This window comes from Schistocerca cancellata, chromosome 2, assembly GCF_023864275.1.
Source record: "Schistocerca cancellata isolate TAMUIC-IGC-003103 chromosome 2, iqSchCanc2.1, whole genome shotgun sequence".
Lineage (NCBI taxonomy): Eukaryota > Metazoa > Arthropoda > Insecta > Orthoptera > Acrididae > Schistocerca > Schistocerca cancellata.
In genome coordinates this window covers 402,983,154-403,005,282 of record NC_064627.1, presented here as the reverse complement: position 1 = coordinate 403,005,282, position 22,129 = coordinate 402,983,154, and the positions used below count along the sequence as shown (strand labels likewise).

Sequence of the window (22,129 nt, the reverse complement as noted above, 5' to 3'; positions counted from 1 at the left end):
CCTAGGACTCCAGAATAGTGTAGAAGGAAGTAATTCTATCATTTTAAATTCTGCCACTTGCATCCTGTATTAGAGTATTAAGAGCGTTGCATTCTGCATGCTAATACTTCGGAAACCATACGGCTTTAACAATGTAGCATTTTTAGGCGCAGAACCGTGTAGCCATAGATGTGTGTTTATGCTCTACAATCATTTCTCTCATCCTCGTATCTTCCTGGTACTGACTCTAGTGGAATAATACTTCAGAACTGATAGCACAGTTGATTTACGTGTAATGTTTCAAACTCCATGCGTCTGGAGCTCCATCATGGATAAACGTGGGTAAGATTGGTATGCAGGGAGGATTGGTCAAGGACAGTGTTGGAGAGGATCTGTCAATCTCCGACTTTATCCTACGAATTCGAGAATGTGATGGCCAGTCGTAATAATAAATTCTGCACTTTGATGAGTTGGAAATATGTACATAACATAACTGCATTGGTATATGACGCTCCCTGGTATACTTCGATGTATATGACCGAAAGTACGTACTGTACAGTCATTCGCAATCTAGTATATGGTACTTGCAAAACAGTCGACGGGGGCTTCAGCGATGACACAGGAACTGGGAAGCAATCTGCTGTGTCATTGGCTGGCGTTGAAATTACGGAAAAACTGGTAAAATTGCTAAAATTGATCCTTCTATCAACTGCAGTGCGTATTACAATACATCATCCCATATCAACGGTGTCTTTCCCATCCATCTGTCCACGGGTACATTGTTGATTACCACGTATTGACTGACTGACGCCAGCCATGGTGACCGAGCGGTTCTAGGCACTTTAGTCCGGAATTGCGCTGCTGCTACGGTCCAGGTTCGAATCCTGCCTCGGGCATAGATGTATGTGATGTCCTTAGGTTAGTTGGGTTTAAGTAGTTCTAAGTCTAGGTGACTGATGACCTCAGATGTTAAGTCCCATAGTGCTTAGAGTCATTTGAACCATTTGACTGACTGACACCACTTGGTTGAGATGGTGAGAGTCTTGGAAGAACATTGGATATCTGCTTCTTGTCACTGTGGAGCATGAGATTAAATGTAGATATCACCACTTTCAGACAGTTGGTTGAAAGCAAATGCTGTAGGCTTGTCATATTTCTATAGACTGCAATGCCTTCCACGTGTTTTTTGTTTTTTCTTTTCACCAATAAGCTAACAGTGCCTCTTTTTATTTCTTCTGCAGAGTGTATAATAATTATGTATAATAATTATGTCTTATTTATGGTTGTTCAAAGCAGAAAAATAAGTAAAGACTTGAATGAGATATTCACTCTGGAGCGGAGTGTGCGCTGATATGAAACTTCCTGGCAACTGAAACTGTGTGCCGGACCGAGACTCGAACTCGGGACCTTTGCCTTAAGCGGGCAAGACGAGGTACTGGCAGAAGTAAAGCTGTGAGGACGGGGCGTGAGTCGTGCTTGGTTAGCTCAGTTGGTAGAGCACTTGCCCGCGAAAGGCAAAGGTCCCGAGTTTGAGTCTCGGTCCGGCACACAGTTTTAATTTGCCAAGAAGTTTCAAGTAAAGACTTATTATAGGTTAAGTGAATATTTTAGAGACGTTGACACATTAAGCCTCAATATTCGTAAGCAGCAGCAGTCTAACAAGAAAGGCTGCCATGTGTGTGACATTAGTCATGTTTCTGCCCAACTACGGAAGGCCGATGAGCAGCGGAGTTTGCACAGCAGCATCGCTGTTCGCACATCAGTGGTCAATGTTCCAGGAACTGTCAGCTTACTGATGTGCATGATGTATCTGGTGATGCGGAGGCGACGAGACGGCAATGCCTGACCACATGAGAGTGGAGGTAAAACAATGGAAATCCGGCTCTGGTGTCAACATTGGTCACATTTCTGTCATCCATGAGAAGCATAGATCAGTGACCAAAGAGTCAGTCGCCGCCCTAGAAACTTAGCGACACTGCAAAATCACAGAATAAATACCGTTTATAAACGGGCATGTGGTGATCATTTGAGGTGGTTCAAAAAAATGGTTCAAATGGCTCTGAGCACTATGGGACTTAACTGCTACGGTCATCAGTCCCCTAGAACTTAGAACTACTTAAACCTAACTAACCTAAGGACAGCACACAACACCCAGCCATCACGAGGCAGAGAAAATCCCTGACCCCGCCGGGAATCGAACCCGGGAACCCGGGCGTGGGAAGCGAGAACGCTACCGCACGATCACGAGATGCGGGCTGAGGTGGTTCTTTGGAAGGTCCTTCAAGGGGAGAAAGAAGACATGAAGAAACGCCAACTGGATGGACAGACCGATGGTTGTCAGCGGATGTCATACTCCACCACAACAACTTAGCCACTACGCCGCTCAACAGAAGAAGATGTCAGTACCACGCGAATAGGCCAACGCAGGAGATGGCATTCCAGATGTTACCAGAAAGAATTTCATGTGCTAATTACCCAGGTAGCTGGTGAGGACAAAGGGACTGCGGCCTCATCAAATACATCACCTGTGTACCTAGAGGTTGATGAACTCCGCTAGAGGACGCTGAACCTGAGGATCGATGGTTCGCTTCTGGGACAGAGCACTCCATGCCTCGCTGTAGTCGCTAGTTAATAACGCAGCGAGCGAATTCGCAAGGAGAAGACCACGCCCCTGCCTCAGTGAGTCACGGGCACTATACTGAATAAGCCACCAGCGCGCCTCTGCAACACGAGCCGTCACTGCATTAGCTGTCACTGGAGTCTGCGTGCTACGACTCTGCCACTCCACTTCTGTGAGGGACTGAGCAAATTAAATACAATGTATTAGTCTGTCTGTTTAAATGGCCTTATGTCTCAGTAAATGTCTGTTAGCGGAACCACCAATATTTCGGTCACACCTCACCCACTGAGCCAAGGAAAGAGCCCACTCCACCACTCACAAAGTGTCGCTTCCTTCGCACCATCCCTGGCAAAATAATGTCCTTTCTCCCCTCCGTCACTGACACTCAATATCTAGTGTCACTAAACCCTGAACCACTACGCTATTACCTCATGCATGACGTGAACAGTACCTTACAGCGATGGTCAACACTGGAATGGTAATCATGTACATGACTGCAAAATGAGAAACAATGCTCTTCGAAACAGAAAACTAAGACATCTGCTACCCTATCACTGTGGAAGATGAGATTAACTGTGTAGGTCATCACCTTCAAATAGCTGTTGGAAATGCCCTACAATGATGCACTCTCTTCCAGTTTCCATATATTTGGATGTCTTCCACATTTTTGTCAATGAGAAACATTGCAGCCGCGTTTTATTTCTTCCAATCTGTGTGTTGTGGGAGCTGCATAGTTTACGCCATGTGGTTTTCAGCTTTCTGTGCAAGCCAATGGATCGAAATGTGTTAATGTCGATTTAGCACCTGACACAGACCTCGAAGTCATGGTAGAAAAACAAAATTTGTAGCAGTGTAGAAAGCTGTAGGCATACGCTGCTTAGATGTGTTACAGCTGAAAAAACAATATATTAAGCTACTTGTAAACGATCAGTACAGGAACCCTCTCTTGTGATTGATGAGCTGTTGGATGTGGTCTTCCTCCAGTACAGTCGATAAAACTTTATGCAGGTCTATGCAAGCAATTTCAACCCCTGACCACCTACTCCAGTGGAACGATACATGTATACATGTATATCTAATATGCTAGATGTTAACGGTTTTTAGACATAATGGAAGAGAGAAAGAGACATGATAAAATCTTGTAGAAGGTTCTATTACAGTGAATGGTATAACTGCTTAAAGTTTGGATGCATATAGGTCTCTCGAAACCACACAGATTTTGCTCATAAAACTAACAGAAATCCGTTGTACCTATTCTCGTGGAATCATAATTGTTTTTATTATTATCGTCATGACTGTATGTTTAAAAAGAGGTGTTACCACATTTCCTATGTTATTTCATACCTCATAATCTCTAATTATAGAGCAGATTGAGTGAAACAGGCCATGATGACCAAATTGCTTACAAAACTAGAACGCAAGGAGCTGCTTCTATTGCGTATTATTGTGTGCTCTGTGACAGAAACTTTAGAGGCAGGTCGGTAGAGGGGAGATATGAAAGAAAACTGTCAAATATAAATCACACAGACGGTATCGTTGGATCGGAAGAGAGAAACGTGGTAAAGTCTTTCACGAGGTTCTCATGCAAGACAGGCTCGTAAACGCCACTGTGATATAGCATCGCACTAGTAAAACGGGACCTGCCATAGTGTAGAAAACAGCCAAGTCCTCTTGAATAATAGGTTGTTGTTGTCGAATGTAAAACAATTGTGTTTTTTCCGACATGTGAGCAAATGGCATGAAAGGCTGTATTCTGTAGTGTTATTTCACATGTCTGAAACGTTTGTAATACTCACGTGCATGACATTTATCTACAGACATTGATATGAACGTGAAAAATGATCTCAGGTCTTGTAATTTGTCCATCAAGCTGAAAGAAATTGCTTAACACACGTTTTTTTTCTTTGGAGTCTAAATTCTTACTTTTGTCTTAACTCTGATGATGGTTTCAAAATAACGAGGACATTCTGCGGTGATCGGTAGCTTTTGCAGAAAAATAACGATGGAGCATGGACACACTCAATGCTGATGTCCACCAGTCGGTGTCTGGATGCTTTTGACAAGGTAGTGTATGTTAGGCTAACAGCCACACGAATATCGCTAACCGTTCATGACAGTAGCCACGTATCCTGCACTAGATGTTAATGGCATTTGGTTTAGCAGAAAAATCTCAGTTTGAACTAAAAAGTGGTGGTAAGATAATTCTGATTTGATGAGAAGTTGTGATCCATTACGATAAACCGATAATTCGAGGAAGTGCCAAGGGTATCATTCATTCTTTTGATTCACAGACCTTTACATCTTCCTATGTGGTCTGTGGGTGATATGATCTATAGATAGGTTATGTGGGACACATACACTCATCAGTAGACCTGTGTATTGAATGATAATTCTGTCCAACTATGAATGAAAATCTTAAGATCAAACAATTCAGTCTTGTTAGTGGCTAGCTCGATTTCCCGATGCTGATCCTATAAAGTGTATTTGGGAGACCCATTTTTCCACACAGACTTCCTACCCAATCCTTTGACATTGGAGTTAATTTGTAAAAAGTTTGGAATTCACTTCCGGTGGATTTCTTAGACAGGATCACAACATTGTCTCCAGAAACATTACTAATAGTGTACCAAATTTACAAAATTTCGTACATTTCTAATGTAAATATTCTTTAATCTCAGAAATAATTTATTTGTTTGGCAATTAGGTATTATGTTTTGTTATGAGATTATGACTTGTGCGTGTCATCACATTCGGTGCATATCTTCTTAAATTATTTAGTTTTTCTTGTTGCATTGTATCCATGACTTTGAATTTCATCAAGATCTGACGATATGCGCATTAACTACGAAAAACTCATGTTACTATTAATATTGCCTGCAAGGCCATTAATATACAACATGAGCAACAAGGATGCCACCACACTTCCCTGGGAAACCCAAAGTTACTTCTACATCTATCGATGACTCTTCATCCAAGATAACCTCCTCCTTCCTCCCTACCAAGAAGTCCCCAATCCAATCACAAATTTCGATTGGTACCGCATGCGATCATACTCTCTCGATAAACGTAAATCCAGTACTGAGTCTAATGATTTTCGAACATCGAGAAAAATTGCATCTTTCTGACTGCCTTAGTCCATGACCTTCAAGATGACATGTTGAGAAAAGCGCGAGTTGAGTTTCACAAGACTGATTTTTTCGGAGTCCATGCTGGTTGGCATGTAGGAAATCATTCTGCTCGAGAGAGCTCATTACAGTTGAGCTCAGAACACGTTCTAAGATTCAAGAACAAATTTATGTCAAAGATACCGGACGGTAGTTTTGTAGATCACTTAAGTTATCCTTCTCTTAGATGGGTGCGAACTGTGCTTTCTTCCAACTATTTGGCATGGGTTTTTGTTCGAGGAATGGTCGTTAGAAGATGAGCGAACTCAAGTGGAAATTTTGTGTAGAATCTGATAGGTATTCCATTGCACCCTGGAGCTTATTTCAGTTTTACAATTTCAGCTGTTTCTTGAGAACACTGTCAGAAATTTTTCTATAGAGCAGAAGGAATTGTCAGACAGATATAATTTCAGATTGTATTTGAAGTTGATTTTATTAGCTATTAACTTCTTTATATCACTGGGTAGATCTTCAACGATTTTTATTATTAAGTAGCTCACTGCCTTCTGCGCCACAGTAAGGCTGGATAATGTAAATCATTTCTCCATCTAGTATTATATTGTATGTATGAATGTTAGTGTGGTTTTTGTAAGTGGATAAAAAATAAGATGATTAACCCATTTTTTAGATTTTCATCGTAGTTTCAAGTGTTGAACTTATCCATTAGGCTTGATAATACTTAAATCATCAGCAAAGAGAACTATTTCTGCTTCTTTAGGTTCAAAAGGTGAATCAGGAGGAAAGGTACATGCTTTGAGGGGTGTTAGTATTAGTGGTTCTAAAGAAGAACTTCATATGGACATGTGCCCTATTCCGAATCATTTCCCAGAAAGGTCGCGTTTAAACCTTGCAATACCAATGAGAGCCCGCATCTCGTGGTCGTGCGGTAGCGTTCTCGCTTCCCACGCCCGGGTTCCCGGGTTCGATTCCCGGCGGGGTCAGGGATTTTCTCTGCCTCGTGATGGCTGGGTGTTGTGTGCTGTCCTTAGGTTAGTTAGGTTTAAGTAGTTCTAAGTTCTAGAGGACTGATGACCATAGATGTTAAGTCCCATAGTGCTCAGAGCCAATACCAATGAGGAGTGGCGTACTTTACGCTCAACTTTTGAAAATGTAATCTAGCCAGATATTTTATATTTTAAAATTTCTAAAAAGTATTTATTGTTTTTCGTGAATTTTTGACAAGATTTCATAAATGTTTTGAATTTTTCAGTTAAACTTAACCCAGAAGTTTAAGTCTTAGTAGCAGATTTCACCGTCCCCAATATATTCCCCGTTCAGGATCTTACCTACATATCAGTAAGTCTTTTGAAAAGTATGTTGTCAGTAAAAATCAACAACAGTTGACTAAACATGTATTTTTTAAATTTATTTTACGGTAGGCATGAAGTCTACATCTATATCATCTACATGATTACTCTGCTATTCACAATAAAGTGCCTGGCGGAGGGATCACTGAACCATCCACAAACTGTCTCTCTACCGTTCCACTCTCGAAAGGCGAACGGGAAAAACGAGCACTTCAATTTTTCTGTGCGAGCCCTGATTTCTCTTATTTTATCGTTATAATCATTTCTTCCTATGTAGGTGCCGAACAACAGAATGTTTTCGCAATGAGAGGAAAAAACTGGTTATAGAATTTTCATAAGAAGAGCCCGTCGCCTCGAAAAGCGGCTTTGTTTTAACGATTGTCATTCCAATTCATGTATCAAGTCTGTGGCCCTGTCTTCCCTATTTCTCAATAATACAAAACGAGCTGCCCTTCTTTGAATCTTTAAACTTTTTAGATGTCAACCGTCAGTCCCACCTGATGCGGATCCCACACCGCACAGCGATACTCCAGAATAGGGCGGAGAAGCGTGGTGTAAGCAGTCTCTTTAGTAGACCTGTTGCAGCTTCTAAGTGTTCTGTTAATGAGTCGCAGTCTTCGGTTTGCTCTACGCACAACATTATCTATGTGAACATTACAGTTTAGGTTATTTGTATTTGTAATCCAAAAGTATTTAGTTGAATTTACAACCTTCAGATTTGTGTGACTTATCTCGTAATCGAAATTTAGCAGATCTCTTTTAGTACTCACGTGAATAACTTCACACTTTTCTTTATTCAGGGTAATTGCCACTTTTCGCACCATAGAGATATCGTATGTAAATCATTTTAGAATTCGGTTTGGTCATCTGATGACTTAACAAGACGGTAAATGACAGCAACATCTGCAAACAATATTAGAGGGTAAAATCTAAAAATATGGAATCTAGTTGACATCCCCTGTCGGTAGCACTCATTACTTCATGAGTATAAAGAGCTAGTTGTGTTTCACAAGAACGATGTTTTCTGTATCCGTGCTGACTATGTGACAATAAATCGTTTTCTTCGAGGTACTTCATAATGTTCGAACACAGAATAAGTTCCAAAACCCTACTGCAAATCGACGTTAGTGATATGGGCCTGTAATTCAGCTGATTACTCCTACTTCCATTTCTGGGTATTGCTGTGACATGAGAAATTTTCCAGTCTTTAAGAACGGATCTTTCTGTGAGTGAGCGGTTGTTTATAATTGCTAAATATGGAGATATTTTATCAGCATACTCTGAAAGGAATCTGACTGGTATACGATCTGGACCGGAAGCCTTCCCTTTATTAAGTGATTTAAGCTGCTTTGCTACACCGAGGATATCTACTTCTATGTTTCTCATCTTGGCAGTTGTCCTTGATTGGAATTCAGGAACATTTACTTCGTCTTCTTTGGTGAAGGAGTTTCGGAAAACCGTGTTTAATAACTCTGCTTTAGTGTTACTGTAATCCGTGACTTCACCGTTGTTATCGCGCAGTGAAGGTATTGATTGCATCTTGTCACTGGTGTGCTTTATGTACGACCAGAATCTCTTTGGGTTTCCTGCCAGATTCCGAGACAGAGTTTCGTTGTGGAAATTATTAAAAGCATCTCGCATTGAAGTACGCGCTATATTTCGAACTTCTGCAAAGCTTTACCAATCTTGGGGATTTTGAGTTCTTTTAAATTTCTCATGCTTTTTTCATTGCTTCTGCAGCAGGGACCTGACACGTTTTGTGAACCATGGGGGATCAGTACCATCACTTATTAATGTATGTGGTATATATCTCTAAAGTGCCGTCGACACTATCTCTATGAAATCATTACACATCGTTTCTACGGTTACGTGATCATATCGGAAGGAGTGAAGACTGTCTCTTAAAAAGGCGTTAAGAGCGTTTTTATCAGCTTTTTTAAATAGATATACTTTTAGTTTCTTTTTGATGGTTGTTGGAGTTACGGTATTCAGCCTAGCAGCAACTGCCTTGTGGTCGCTAATCTCTGTATTCGTCATGATACTTCCTATTTGTCCAGGATTATTTGTTGCTAAAAGGTCAAGTATGCTTTCGCAACCATTTACGCTTCGAGTGGACTCATGAACTAATTGTTCGAAATAATTTTCTGCGAAAGCACTCAGTACAATTTCGGATGGCGTTTTATGGCTGCCGCCGGCTTTAAATGTATCAGCATATCGAGGATAGATTGAAGTCACCACTGACTATAACTGAGTGGGGTACCTATTTGAAATGAGACTCAAGTTTCCTTTGAACTGTTCATAACTATATCTTCTGAGTCAGGGGGGGGGGGGGGGGGGTCGGTAAAGCAATCCAATTAATAGCTTAGTCCGATTGTGAAGTATAACCTCTACCCATACTACTTCGCAGGAATTATCTAGTTCAATGACACTACAAGGCAAAGTACTTCTGGCAGCAATAAGTACTCCACCACCAACTGTATTTAATCTGTCCTTGCCGAACACTGTTAGATTGTTTGAAAACAAATTGGCTGAACTTATTTCCTGCTTTAGACAGCTTTCTGTACCTACTATGTGAGATTCAGTGCTTTTTATTAGGACTTGGAGGTCTGCATCTTTCCCAATATAGCTACGACTATTTACAACTACAATACTGATCGTTCCTACAACTACCTTACTGTGTTTTACCCGTCTCCTGTTAGAAGGATGCCCTTTCTGGAGTTCCCTGAGACCCTCTAACATAAAAAACCGCCCAATCCCTTCCACAAAGGCCTCGCTTCCCGTGTAGTCGCTTCCTGTGGACTCCTGACCTATTAAGGGGAACCCGGAAATCCACCACCCAATGGCGCAAGTCAGGGAATCTGCAGCCTAGACGGTCACAGAACCGCCTGAGCCTCTGATTCAGACCCTCCACTCGGCTCTGCACCAAAGGAGCTCAGTGGGTTCTATCGACGATACTGCAGATGGTGAACTCCGCCTTAATTTCGCAAGCAAGACTGGCAGTCTTTTCCATTTTCACTAGCCGCCCGAAACCAGAGAGAATCTCCCCCGATCGAAAGCGACACATGTCATTGGCACCGACATTCGCCACCACTTGCAGTTGGCTGCACCCTGTAGTCTTCATGGCCTCCGGAAGCACCCTTTCAACATCTGGAATGACTCCCCCGGTATACTCACAGAGTGCACACTGGCCTCCTTCCCCTCCTTGGCAGCCATGTTCCTAAGGGGCCCCATAACGTTGGAACTCCCAACTATCAGCAAACCCACCCTCTGCAAATGCCCAAACCTTGCGGGCCCAGAAGCTTCCTCTGGAACAGGGTGGACGACTGCATCCGGCTTAGAGACTTCGTCAGCCACAGATAATGCCCGAAACCTGTCTGTCAAACGAACTGTGGAGGTGGTACGATCTGCCTCTCGGAAAGTCTTTAGCTACCTGCCAGACTTTGGTATGATGTCCCACTCGACCACAGGTGAAGGGTCAACCTCAGTGCGGGCAGAACCGAGGGCGGCCACAGCAGTGACCGATCGAAAGACACGTGAGATGTGCTCGACCTCCCTCACATGCCCGCGTTCTACCCCCACAGTAACGCCCCTTGGTAGCAGCCACAAGCTGTGTGACGGGAGCCAACACAGCCTGGAGCTGTGAGCGAAGGGTCACCAACACAGCTCGCATCTGTACACAACAATCACAGTTCCTATGCATTACCGAATTTGCTCCAGTTTCAAGCTCGCAAAAAATATGTAACAAACGGACAGTGTACTCGCCTTATTAGCAGCAGGAACTTGAGATGCTCACTCACTGACGGTTTAATCGTTCATAGTCCATGTTATTGGAAGTGCATTGATATCGCTAAGAACGTGTTAAAAACATTTTCTGATTCTAGACCCTACTTACTCATCAGTATCGCTTTAAAACGTATGTTGTCAACGTACATAAACAACAATTAGCGAATTTTGTTTTCTAAAGTGAGCATAAAGAACCCCCCCCCCTCCCCTCCCAGTCCCCCTTGGGGTAGCACTTGTTACGGAAAATATGTTGGTATTGAAGGCTTAATATCACTTACGTACGTTTTACTTGAACAACTCGAAAAATGCATCGTCCAGTGATAACGTGTCGCAGTATTGAATTAAACTACCTTAAATTTCCAACAAAAAAAGTCCTGTTAATAATTTTCCTCTGGGACTAATAGTTTGCACAAAGAAATCTTGAGAACATTGCAAATCTCTCGCGGCGCGCATGCGCAGTAGCTTAGGTAGTTTCTGTAGGCCAGTTTGAGGTAGTTTACTGACTTTATAGATCACAAGTGTCCTGTATAAAATTGTTCGTTTCAAGTTCCTCAACACTACTGTGATGGATTGTATTATTTACTGTGATGTTTGAATTATACAGAGAGCAATTGACAATGTACATTAATTGTGTTCTATCTCGTTCATAATCACTAACACTATCATCCCTCAGCATGTACACTTCCTCCTGACTCACCCTGTGTAACACGAACAAGAGCGAACGCGACATTGATCCCTGTGGTGTGCCTGTAGTGATTATTCCCCGTGTTGAAAATGCTGTTTCATTGTGTATACTCCATGAGTTCCCTAATGTAACATCCTACATTCTTTTAGTTACATGGCATGACAACCAATTACTAACAACATCTCTAATACCATAATATTTGAGTTTCTCTAGGAGAATTCTGCGAACTGCACAATCAACTGCCTTTGACAATGCAGAAACGATATGAATTGGGAATGTTTTGTCGTTCAGATTTTGTATAGTCTGATTAGTAAATTGAAAAAAAAAAGCATGTGCTCTGAAGAGGTCCTTGTGAAATCCAAATTGAGGCTGACTAAGTACCTTATTCCGAGAGAGGTGTGCTATAGTTCTTGCGCACAAAATTGTTCCAAGCGCCAGGAGGTAACATAGATCAAATGAGTAGCTGCATTTCCTCTGTAGCGGCAGTGCCAACCAGTCTCTACACCAATTTTTAAAAGATTCAGCCAATTTGATAACGGCGGGCCACCCTACAATTTGGTAAGAATCGTGTGCTGTGTTACATTTCAGAATGAAAGAAACATTTGTTCAACTTCCAAGCTTATTTGCTGAACTCTTATAAACAGTGCTTAGCTTGATTAGCAAATTGGTTTCGACCTGTCAACCGTTGCGATTACAGAGTTCTAAAAATTAATTACAAATTTTAAATTAATAATATTTTCCTTATCTACTTTTTATTATTTTTATTTCAATTTTTAGTAAACTTTTATTTTGTGTTACATTATATTAATTTAGCTTATATGGTAAAGGACAAAACTATGCCGCTAATCCTTGAAGCCGCGCGGGATTAGCCGAGCGGTCTAGGGCGCTGCAGTCATGGACTGTGCGGCTGGTCCCGCCGGAGGTTCGAGTCCTCCCTCGGGCATGGGTGTGTGTGTTTGTCCTTAGGATAATTTAGGTTAAGTAGTGTGTAAACTTAAGGACTGATGACCTTAGCAGTTAAGTCCCATAAGATTTCACACACATTTGAACATTTTTGAACAGTCCTTGAAATAAAGCGACTATCGCCCTACTGAGAAGGTAAAATTACTACGTTATAACTGTACCTGGTAAATTACAGAGAGCGAGAACACAGAAGCAGCTCTGCGAGGAGACGTGGGCCAGCTTACCGAGCCTGAGCGTGGCGCGCCCGTTGCCGACGAGTGGCAGCAGCAGGATGTGGCCCTTGAGGTCGTAGTTGCCTTCCAGGCGCAGGTCCGGGATCTGCAGGCCGAACTCGAGGCGTTGCTGCTCCGTGTCCAGCCTGTAAACCACCGCCACACGTACATCAGTGACATCGACAAAAAAGGCTTCGACGCTGGTTTGGGATTTACGTTTCCTAGACAGGAGGTCTGCAGTACACTCTACAATTGGTCTCCTCTCTAGCATCAGTCACAGAATAACAACTTTTACAGACGATGTATTGACTGCACAGAATCTCAAAGAAAAGGAATCGACAAAGATTATGATTGTAGACTTTCTACATTGTGGTACACCCTTAAGGGGCAGCTATTTCGAAACACTGTAATTGTCTCCCATTGCGACTCATAAGTTTTAAATTTTACTCAAAGCTGCATACAACTCGCTGCGTTGTCCGAACAAGGCACAGGCGGGGCAAAAACGCCACAGGTGCAAATATTCGTTCTGGTGCCAGTGCGAATTCTATCATCGCCTCGGGCGGTGCTGAGGATGAAGATATCGACTTCAATATACCAATGACCGGACGACAACGGACAGAAGCCCACTCGGAAGACAGAAGAGCAGCTCTCGCCCACTTCGTTATAGATCGTCGTTTAGGGCTGACTTAGACAGGGAACGTCATTTAATGAACTCTTGGAAGTGAAGAGACAGTTGTTGTAAATTGCATTTGCTATGCCGGCCGTTGTGGCCGAGCGGCTCTAGGGGCTTCAGTCTGGAACGGCGCGACCGCTACGGTCACAGGTTCGAATCCTGCCTCGGGCATGGATGTGTGTGATGTCCTTAGATTAGTTCGGTTTAAGTAGTTCTAAGTTCTAGGGCACTGATGACCTCAGATGTTAAGTCCCATAGAGCTCAGAGTCATTTGAACCATTTGCATTTGCTATGTACTGTGACGTTTACCTACGAATATTTGCACCTAGCCATTGAGGGCCAGTTTGTGTTATATTACATACACTGTTGCAGACTTCATTACTCGACAAACCACAAAGATAAGTAAACCTTTTCAACTCATTGTTACTAATTTGTTTGAGTGTTGTAGAACGTTCGTTCTCCTATCCTGTTACCTGACCCTGGGGGATAGCTGTGTCATAGTGGCAGGCAGAAATTGTCTTAGCAGTGTACTACACCAGAAGTCGTTTCACAAACTCACAAACGCGACCTACCGTAACAACAGTGGCAACTCATCTCTGCAACGGTGCAAAAGCATGGCCTGCTGGGACGTCACTTTCGGGCTACGAGACGCTTCAAACAGAAAGGTGTCGATACATTCGAAAGAAAAGCCATAGTTCAGTTCAGGTTAGCAGTAAGGTAGGCTAATGATGTCACACTGGCACCAAATTTCACTAAAATTCTGCTGAACGCCACGGTGGACGTGTCACACAATGAGAAGTTCGTCACAGCCACCTTACCCACATTCCAACCTTTGTTTTGACGCTTCTACAAGGGAGAACAGAAGCGAGACATTCAGCGTCGAAACCACGCGGTTTTCTTATGGATGGCCTAGGAAACCATTTCAGAGACATCACCGTTCAGTATCGACACGAAAAGGTCTGAAAAGGAGGCATAAAGACAGGCAATGAAACCACTGTTTTACATAGGACGATGACCTCCACACATTTTGTGGACAGTTCTCAGTGCGACGTCGTTCTTGGAGACATTTGACGATGCTGTCACCCCCGGACGCTTTACCCGTTCTGTATTGACATCATCGGCATGCAGTCACATCTTTGCTCTACTATACAGGGAGGAGCCAATAGCAACCGTTCAAAATCATTCGACGCAATTTTAAAGTGATCCGAAGCAGCAAAGCGTGTTTAATATTTTTCAGCCCTCTTATCTCGCACCCTCCTTAGGCATGTTTTCGGGGAAACGGTGAGGAGTGATGGAGGGAGGGGGGAGGGGGGATGGAGTGCGACATTGCTACACTCATAAACAAAACCCCAAAAGGGTCCTCTAAGACCTCCCCCTAACCCTCCTACCCCCCCCTTCCCAAACAATTCAGCACACTCTCCGTGACACCCGCGCACCTTTGTTTAGCACTTTAAAAATGTACCTGTACAGAGACACTTGGTCACTGACTAGTAGTCGCTGCTGGAGTATACGTTATTCCTCGCCTTTTACCGTTACTGTTAATACACTCTTGGAAATGGAAAAAAGAACACATTGACACCGGTGCGTCAGACCCACCATACTTGCTCCGGACACTGCGAGAGGGCTGTACAAGCAATGATCACACGCACGGCACAGCGGACACACCAGGAACCGCGGTGTTGGCCGTCGAATGGCGCTAGCTGCGCAGCATTTGTGCACCGCCGCCGTCAGTGTCAGCCAGTTTGCCGTGGCATACGGAGTTCCATTGCAGTCTTTAACACTGGCGGAAGGTGCACGTGCCCGTCGACCTGGGACCGGACCGCAGCGACGCACGGATGCACGCCAAGACCGTAGGATCCTACGCAGTGCCGTAGGGGGCCGCACCGCCACTTCCCAGCAAATTAGGGACAGTGTTGCTCCTGGGGTATCGCCGAGGAGCATTCGCAACCGTCTCCATGAAGCTGGGCTACAGTCCCGCACACCGTTAGGCCGTCTTCCGCTCACGCCCCAACATCGTGCAGCCCGCCTCCAGTGGTGTCGCGACAGGCGTGAATGGAGGGACGAATGGAGACGTGTCGTCTTCAGCGATGAGAGTCGCTTCTGCCTTGGTGCCAATGATGGTCGTATGCGTGTTTGGCGCCGTGCAGGTGAGCGCCACAATCAGGACTGCATACGACCGAGGCACACAGGGCCAACACCCGGCATCATGGTGTGGGGAGCGATCTCCTACACTGGCCGTACACCACTGGTGATCGTCGAGGGGACACTGAATAGTGCACGGTACATCCAAACCGTCATCGAACCCATCGTTCTACCATTCCTAGACCGGCAAGGGAACTTGCTGTTCCAACAGGACAATGCACGTCCGCATGTATCCCGTGCCACCCAACGTGCTCTAGAAGGTGTAAGTCAACTACCGTGGCCAGCAAGATCTCCGGATCTGTCCCCCATTGAGCATGTTTGGGACTGGATGAAGTGTCGTCTCACGCGGTCTGCACGTCCAGCACGAACGCTGGTCCAACTGAGGCGCCAGGTGGAAATGGCATGGCAAGCCGTTCCACAGGACTACATCCAGCATCTCTACGATCGTCTCCATGGGAGAATAGCAGCCTGCATTGCTGCGAAAGGTGGATATACACTGTACTAGTGCCGACATTGTGCATGCTCTGTTGCCTGTGTCTATGTGCCTGTGGTTCTGTCAGTGTGATCATGTGATGTATCTGACCCCAGGAATGTGTCAATAAAATTTCCCCTTCCTGGGACAATGAATTCACGGTGTTCTTATTTCAATTTCCAGGAGTGTACATAGGGCCTATCGTAAAAAGTTCTGTCAGAGACAGCAAAGGACCTGGAAGAGCAGCTGAACGGAATGGACGATGTCTTGAAAGGAGGATATAAGACGTACATCAACAAAAGCAAAACGAGAATAGTGGAATGTAGTCGAATTAAATAGGGTGATGCTGCGGGAATTAGATTAGGAAATGAGACGCTTAAAGTAGAAAATGAGTGTTGCTATTTGGGGAGCAAAATAACTTATGATAGTCGAAGTAGAGAGGATATAAAATGTAGACTGGCAATGGCAAGGAAAGCGTTTCTGAAGAAGAGAAATTTGTTAACATCGAGTATAGATTTAAGCGTCAGGAAGTCGTTTCTGAAAGTATTTGTATGGAGTGTAGCCATTTATCTAAGTGAAACATGGACGATAAATAGTTTAGACAAGAAGGGAATAGAAGCTTTCGAAATGTGGTGCTGCAGAAGAATGCTGAAGATTATATGGGTAGATCACATAACTAATGAGGGGGTATTGAATAAAATTGGAGAGAAGAAGAGTTTGTGGCACAACTTGACTAGAAGAAGGGATCGGTTGGTACGGCATATTTTGAGGCATCAAGGGATCACCAATTTAGTATTGGAGGGCAGCGTGGAGGGTAGAAATCGCAGAGGGAGACCAAGAGAGGAATACACTAAACAGATTCAGATGGATGTAGGTCGCAGTAGGTACTGGGAGATGAAGAACCTTGCACAGGATAGAGTAGTATGGAGAGCTGCATCAAACCAGTCTCTGGACTGAAGACCAGAGCAACAACAACATCCATAAAAAGTATAACGCATTAGAATGTGTACGTAACTATTCCGATGTCAGGCATTTATTTATATTTCTGTAGGAATAGCTGATGAGAATTACAACATTCTTCGGTAAATGTGTGAGACACGATTCGCTTCCCGTCTTTTGTCATCACTTCTTCTTCGTTGAGTTTCTTGCTTGTTACAGAATTGCGTATAAGCATCCGTATACTAGCTTCTAACGAGTTCTCTTGGTTTCACTGTCAAAGCAATGTGCTAACCCTTATCAATAATGATAATAAGTTTTATCTTATTCAGTGTAACTGAAATTGGAAGGAGACCGGTTTGGTGACGTGTCGATTAGCGCACCAACTACGCACCATCAGGTGCAGATATGCACACATCAGAGAAGTCGAACTTTCGCAGTCTAAATTTGCTTCACAAAGCCCGCTTTACACTATACTATGGAATGCAAAATTGTTTGTCGCATCACGTTTAATACAAACACGGTCCAGAGTCATCAAACACATCTGCTTGCCAAAAAGGATTGGCACTTGATTACCAGCACATCTGGTAAACGAATCGACAAAATTTACATTCTCAGTAGAAAGTATAATGTACCAGCATTGCTTGATTTAACTCTGATTAATTGTATTTGATCCCTGGCGCAGGTGGCGCAGTGGTTAGACACTGGACTCGCATTCGGGAGGACGACGGTTCAATCCCGCGTCCGGCCATCCTGATTTAGGTTTTCCGTGATTTCCCTAAATCACTCCAGGCAAATGCCGGGATGGTTCCTCTGAAAGGGCACGGCCGACTTCCTTCCCCATCCTTCCCTAATCCGACGAGACCGATGACCACGCTGTCTGGTCTCCTTCCCCGCAACAACCAACCAACCAACCCTGTGTTGGTCATTGTGACCCATACCGACTTCCGAATAATGAATTTTAGTTTCTCTCTTATCTTTTTATTGGGATAGGTTACAACTAATATTGGACCTCTCTGTAGAATGGGCACGTGAAATTCCGGTTTAAATATCATTTTGTTTTTAATCAGAACCAAACCGACGTTTTGCGTTGACACCGGGCGTTGCATGAACCATGTGGGTACACATATCCTTTATGTGAGCCAACAATCGCTGTGGGGGTAAGAACCACCAATCCGTCATAGTTCGGAAGATAAGACGTTATAAACAATGAAAAAATACTGCATCATGTACAGAGTTTTAATACAATTATTGTTCACTACTGAGACACTGCTACAGTCGAGTCAGCCTACGGATATCCCTGACACTTGGCAGCACTTTTGTCAGCAAAGTGCAGACGGCTGCAGGCGAAAACGACAGCCGTCTTTAGAGCTATGAAGAGGCGTTGTCGTTAAGACGTTTACAAAATCTCTTTGTAGCTCCTGGACATGTAACTATAAATACTGTTTAGAATCACTTTTGAGTTAAACAAACATTACAGAAAATTTGTGTTTTGCACAATACGTTTCTTAATTTGAATACTGCACTTAAACCTTTGTATGTTAACCATGTTTCTCTGTACCACTGTTCCATAATTTGAGTGGTGTTTCCCATATTATAATACATACAATACACACACAGTTCATTTTTAATTTTTTGGTTCTTCAATTAATCCCCGAATTTGTTACCTAGTATGTACATGGTGTTTACAGAAGAGCAAAAATGTAACAGGTCATAGAGGATGCCCCACTGAGCAATTTGAGGTTGCGGACCTGGAATCGGAGAAACCAGCTTGAGGAGACAATAGGAATAAAATCACATTACCGTGTACCTTTTTATTTACAGTAGTTACAGTTAACTGCAAATACCATCACTGACGCAGTGAACGTGCCATTTGTACTGTATCTTACAAAATGTGCTGAAACTGATGGCTATGAACCTAAATACAAGCATGATATCGGCGAACAAGATTATGAAGCACCCTGAAAAATATCCCTGGTCCGTTTAGAATCACATCACAGGCAACCGCAATTCTGCCAACTAATTCCATCTCCATATCCACTGGGGACTCATACACAAGAGATTTTAGATATCCGGATTGGAAATAATCAAGGCGATTCACGTCACGTGACCTCACTGGACATGGGATAGGACCTCCTCCTCTTCCAGTCTAGCGACCAGGAAGTACTGTGACGGTACTGCCCTATTGTATTGTACTGTAAATCTCTGATTAGCAAACAGTAATGAGTGGGTATGTCGTTGATTCATAGAACGTTCTGTTATGGTACAATGTAAATACGATACAACAGAGCCACCTTGTGCACAAGTAAACAAAACCTGCATTATGACTTCCTGGTAATCAGCCTCGTCCTCCTTGTTTCCTTGCAGGAAATAAAGAATGTACAGGTAAATAAACGGTACAGTACACGTAAACTTGTACGCATATTAGTTTAAGTATGCTGGAAAACAGTAACGCTAGACAAAGTGGTAGAACAGTTTACTTCCATATCTCTTTAAGCTGGCTTTTCCGAACCCAGGGCCGGCCGCTGTGGCCGAGCGGTTCTAGATGCTTCAGTATGGAACCACGCTGCTGCTACGGTTGCAGGTCCGAATCCGGCCTCGGGCATGGATGTGTGTGATGTCCTTAGGTTAGTTAGGTTTAAGTAGTTCTAAGTCTAGGGGACTGATGACCTCGGATGTTAAGTCCGATAGTACTTAGAGCCATTTTGGACCGACCCCAGGCTCCGTACCTACAACTGTTCAGTGCAGCATACTCTATGTCCTGTCAGAGTTTTGCAAGCTCTTACGGAAACACGCTGTACACACACGCACACACGCACACACACACACCCACCCACACACACCCACACACACACACACACACACACACACACACACACATATCGCCAAAGAAACTGGTGTAGGCATGCGTATTCAAATACAGAGATACGTAAACAGGCAGAAAATGACGCTGCTGTCGGTAGCTAACCTACATAAGACAACAAATGTCTGGCGCAGTTGTTTCATCGGTTACTTCTGCTACAGTTGCAGGTTATCAAGATTTAAGTGCGTTTGACGTAATGTTATAGTCGGAGCACGAGCGATGGGACACAGCATCACAGCATCTCCGAGGTAGCGATGAAGTGGGGATTTCCCGTACGGCCATTTCACGAGTGTACCGTGAATATCAGGAATCCGGTAAAACATCGAATCTCCGTCATCGCTCCGACCGGAAAAGGATCCTGCAAGAGCGGGACCAACGACGACTGAAGAGAATCGCTCAACGTGACAGAAGTGCAACCCTTCCGCAAATTGCTACAGGTTTCAATGCTGGGCCTTCAACAAGTGTCAGCGTGCGAACCATTCAACGAAACATCATCGATATGAGCTTTCAGAGCCGAAGGCCCACTCGTGTGCCCTTGATGACTGCACGACACAGTTGTGGTCGAGCGGTTCTAGGCGCTCCAGTCCGGAACCACGCGGCTGCTACTGTCGCAGGTTCGAATCCTGCCTCGAGCATGGCTGTGTGTGATGTTAGGTTTAAGTAGTTCAAAGTCTAGGGGACTGATGTTCTCAGATGTTAAGTCCCATAGTGCTTAGAGCCATTTGAATTTTGCACGACACAAAACTTTACGCCTCGCCTGGGCCCGTCAACACCGACATTGGGCTGTTGATGACTAGAAACATGTTTTCTAGTCGGACAAGTCTCGTTTCAAATTGTATCAAGCGGATGGACGGGTACGGACTTGGAGACAACCTCATGAATCCATGGACGGTGCATGTTAGAAGGGGACTGTTCAAGCTGGTGGAGGCTCTGTAATGATGTGGGACGTGTGCAGCTGGAGTGATATGGGACCCCTGGTACGTCTAGATACGACTCCGACAGGTGACACGTACGTAAGCATCCTGTCTGATCACCTGCATCCAGTCATGTCAATTGTGCATTCCAGCGGAATTTGGGCAATTCCAGCAGGGATAATGCGACACCCAACAGGCCCAGAATTGCTACAGTGGGTCCAGGAACACTTTTCTCAGTTTAAGCACATCCACTGGCCACCAAACTTCCCAGACATGAACATTATTGAGCATATCTGGGATACCTTTGCTACGTGCTGTTCAGAAGAGATCCCCACCCCCTCGTGGTCTTACGGATTTATGGACAGCCCTGCAGGATTCACGGTGTCAGTTCCCTCCACCACAACTTCAAATATTAGTCGAGTCCATGTCACGTTGTGTTGCGTCACTTCTGTGTGCTCGCGGGGGCCCACCATATTAGGCATGTGTACCAGGTTCTTTGGCTCTTGTGTGTGTGTATGTGTGTGTGTGTATGTGTGTATGTGTGTGCCTTTCACCATCTGGCATCTAGGATATTTACACAAAATGAGTAAAATCATCTATACATCCATCAGGTTTGGAAATACAGAGTGCAAGTTACATACTGTAGTGACATTAAGCTTTCATACGTATTTCCGAGGTCAGCAAGTGACCGACAGGCATGCGGGCTGGAATCAGCGCCGCTGCGCGCGCAGCTCTCACCTGCCGAAGGTGGTGGTGGCGTTGGAGGGCCCCCGGACGACGATGTCGGAGAAGCTGCCCGAGATGAGGACTGCGCCCTGGCCCTTGCTCAGTGCCAGGCGCGGGATACGCAGCGGCTCGTACGGCGCTACGCCGATCTCGGGAATGCCTGCCGACACCACAACAAGCCACCGTGCTTACTCGTCTATCGATCGGCATAGCAGTGCGAGGGCCGCTATCGTTCTGAAATGGAAGTCACGGCGAGTCACTGCTGTTCCCAGCGAGTTCGTCCGGGGCGGTAATATCAGTAGCAGCCATTTTGTGATACACTTCACCACTCTTCTTGTCAGTCTAAGATCTATTTCAACCACTGGATCCACTTCTGGCTCCTTATTCACCGTACACTATAGTTCCACGCATTCAAAGTGGTTCCGATGTGGCATACGAGGGTCGTTCGAAAATCCTGCACACTGTGCATGCGCACTTCTTCTGCGGTGTCTTGATCTTGCATCAAGCTACACTGGTGCTACTGTTCACTACCTTATTTCTGCAAATTATACAGTTATCACTACCGACTGTTAGCAGCAACGGTTGAGCTTAGTTTCCGACACTAGACAGAGTTGTCAGTCCTATGAGTATAAAGTCTTTCCCGGTCTCACTACGTTATTATCTATTCTGCGCTACCCTAAAAAAGTGCTG

The 22,129-nt window shown here is 44.2% G+C and overlaps 1 protein-coding gene across 1 annotated transcript in view; it reads right to left on the bottom strand.

Annotated features, from left to right (window-relative positions):
* LOC126161845 (protein takeout-like) overlaps positions 1-22,129 on the bottom strand; it is a 91,513-nt gene that overhangs the window by 29,459 nt on the left and 39,925 nt on the right. Inside the window, exons 3-4 of the mRNA XM_049917950.1 lie at positions 21,452-21,599; positions 12,726-12,859 (exon numbers count right to left, since the gene is read on the bottom strand). Of these exons, the coding sequence (XP_049773907.1) occupies positions 12,726-12,859; positions 21,452-21,599 (282 nt within the window). The remainder of the gene's footprint in view (positions 1-12,725; positions 12,860-21,451; positions 21,600-22,129) is intronic.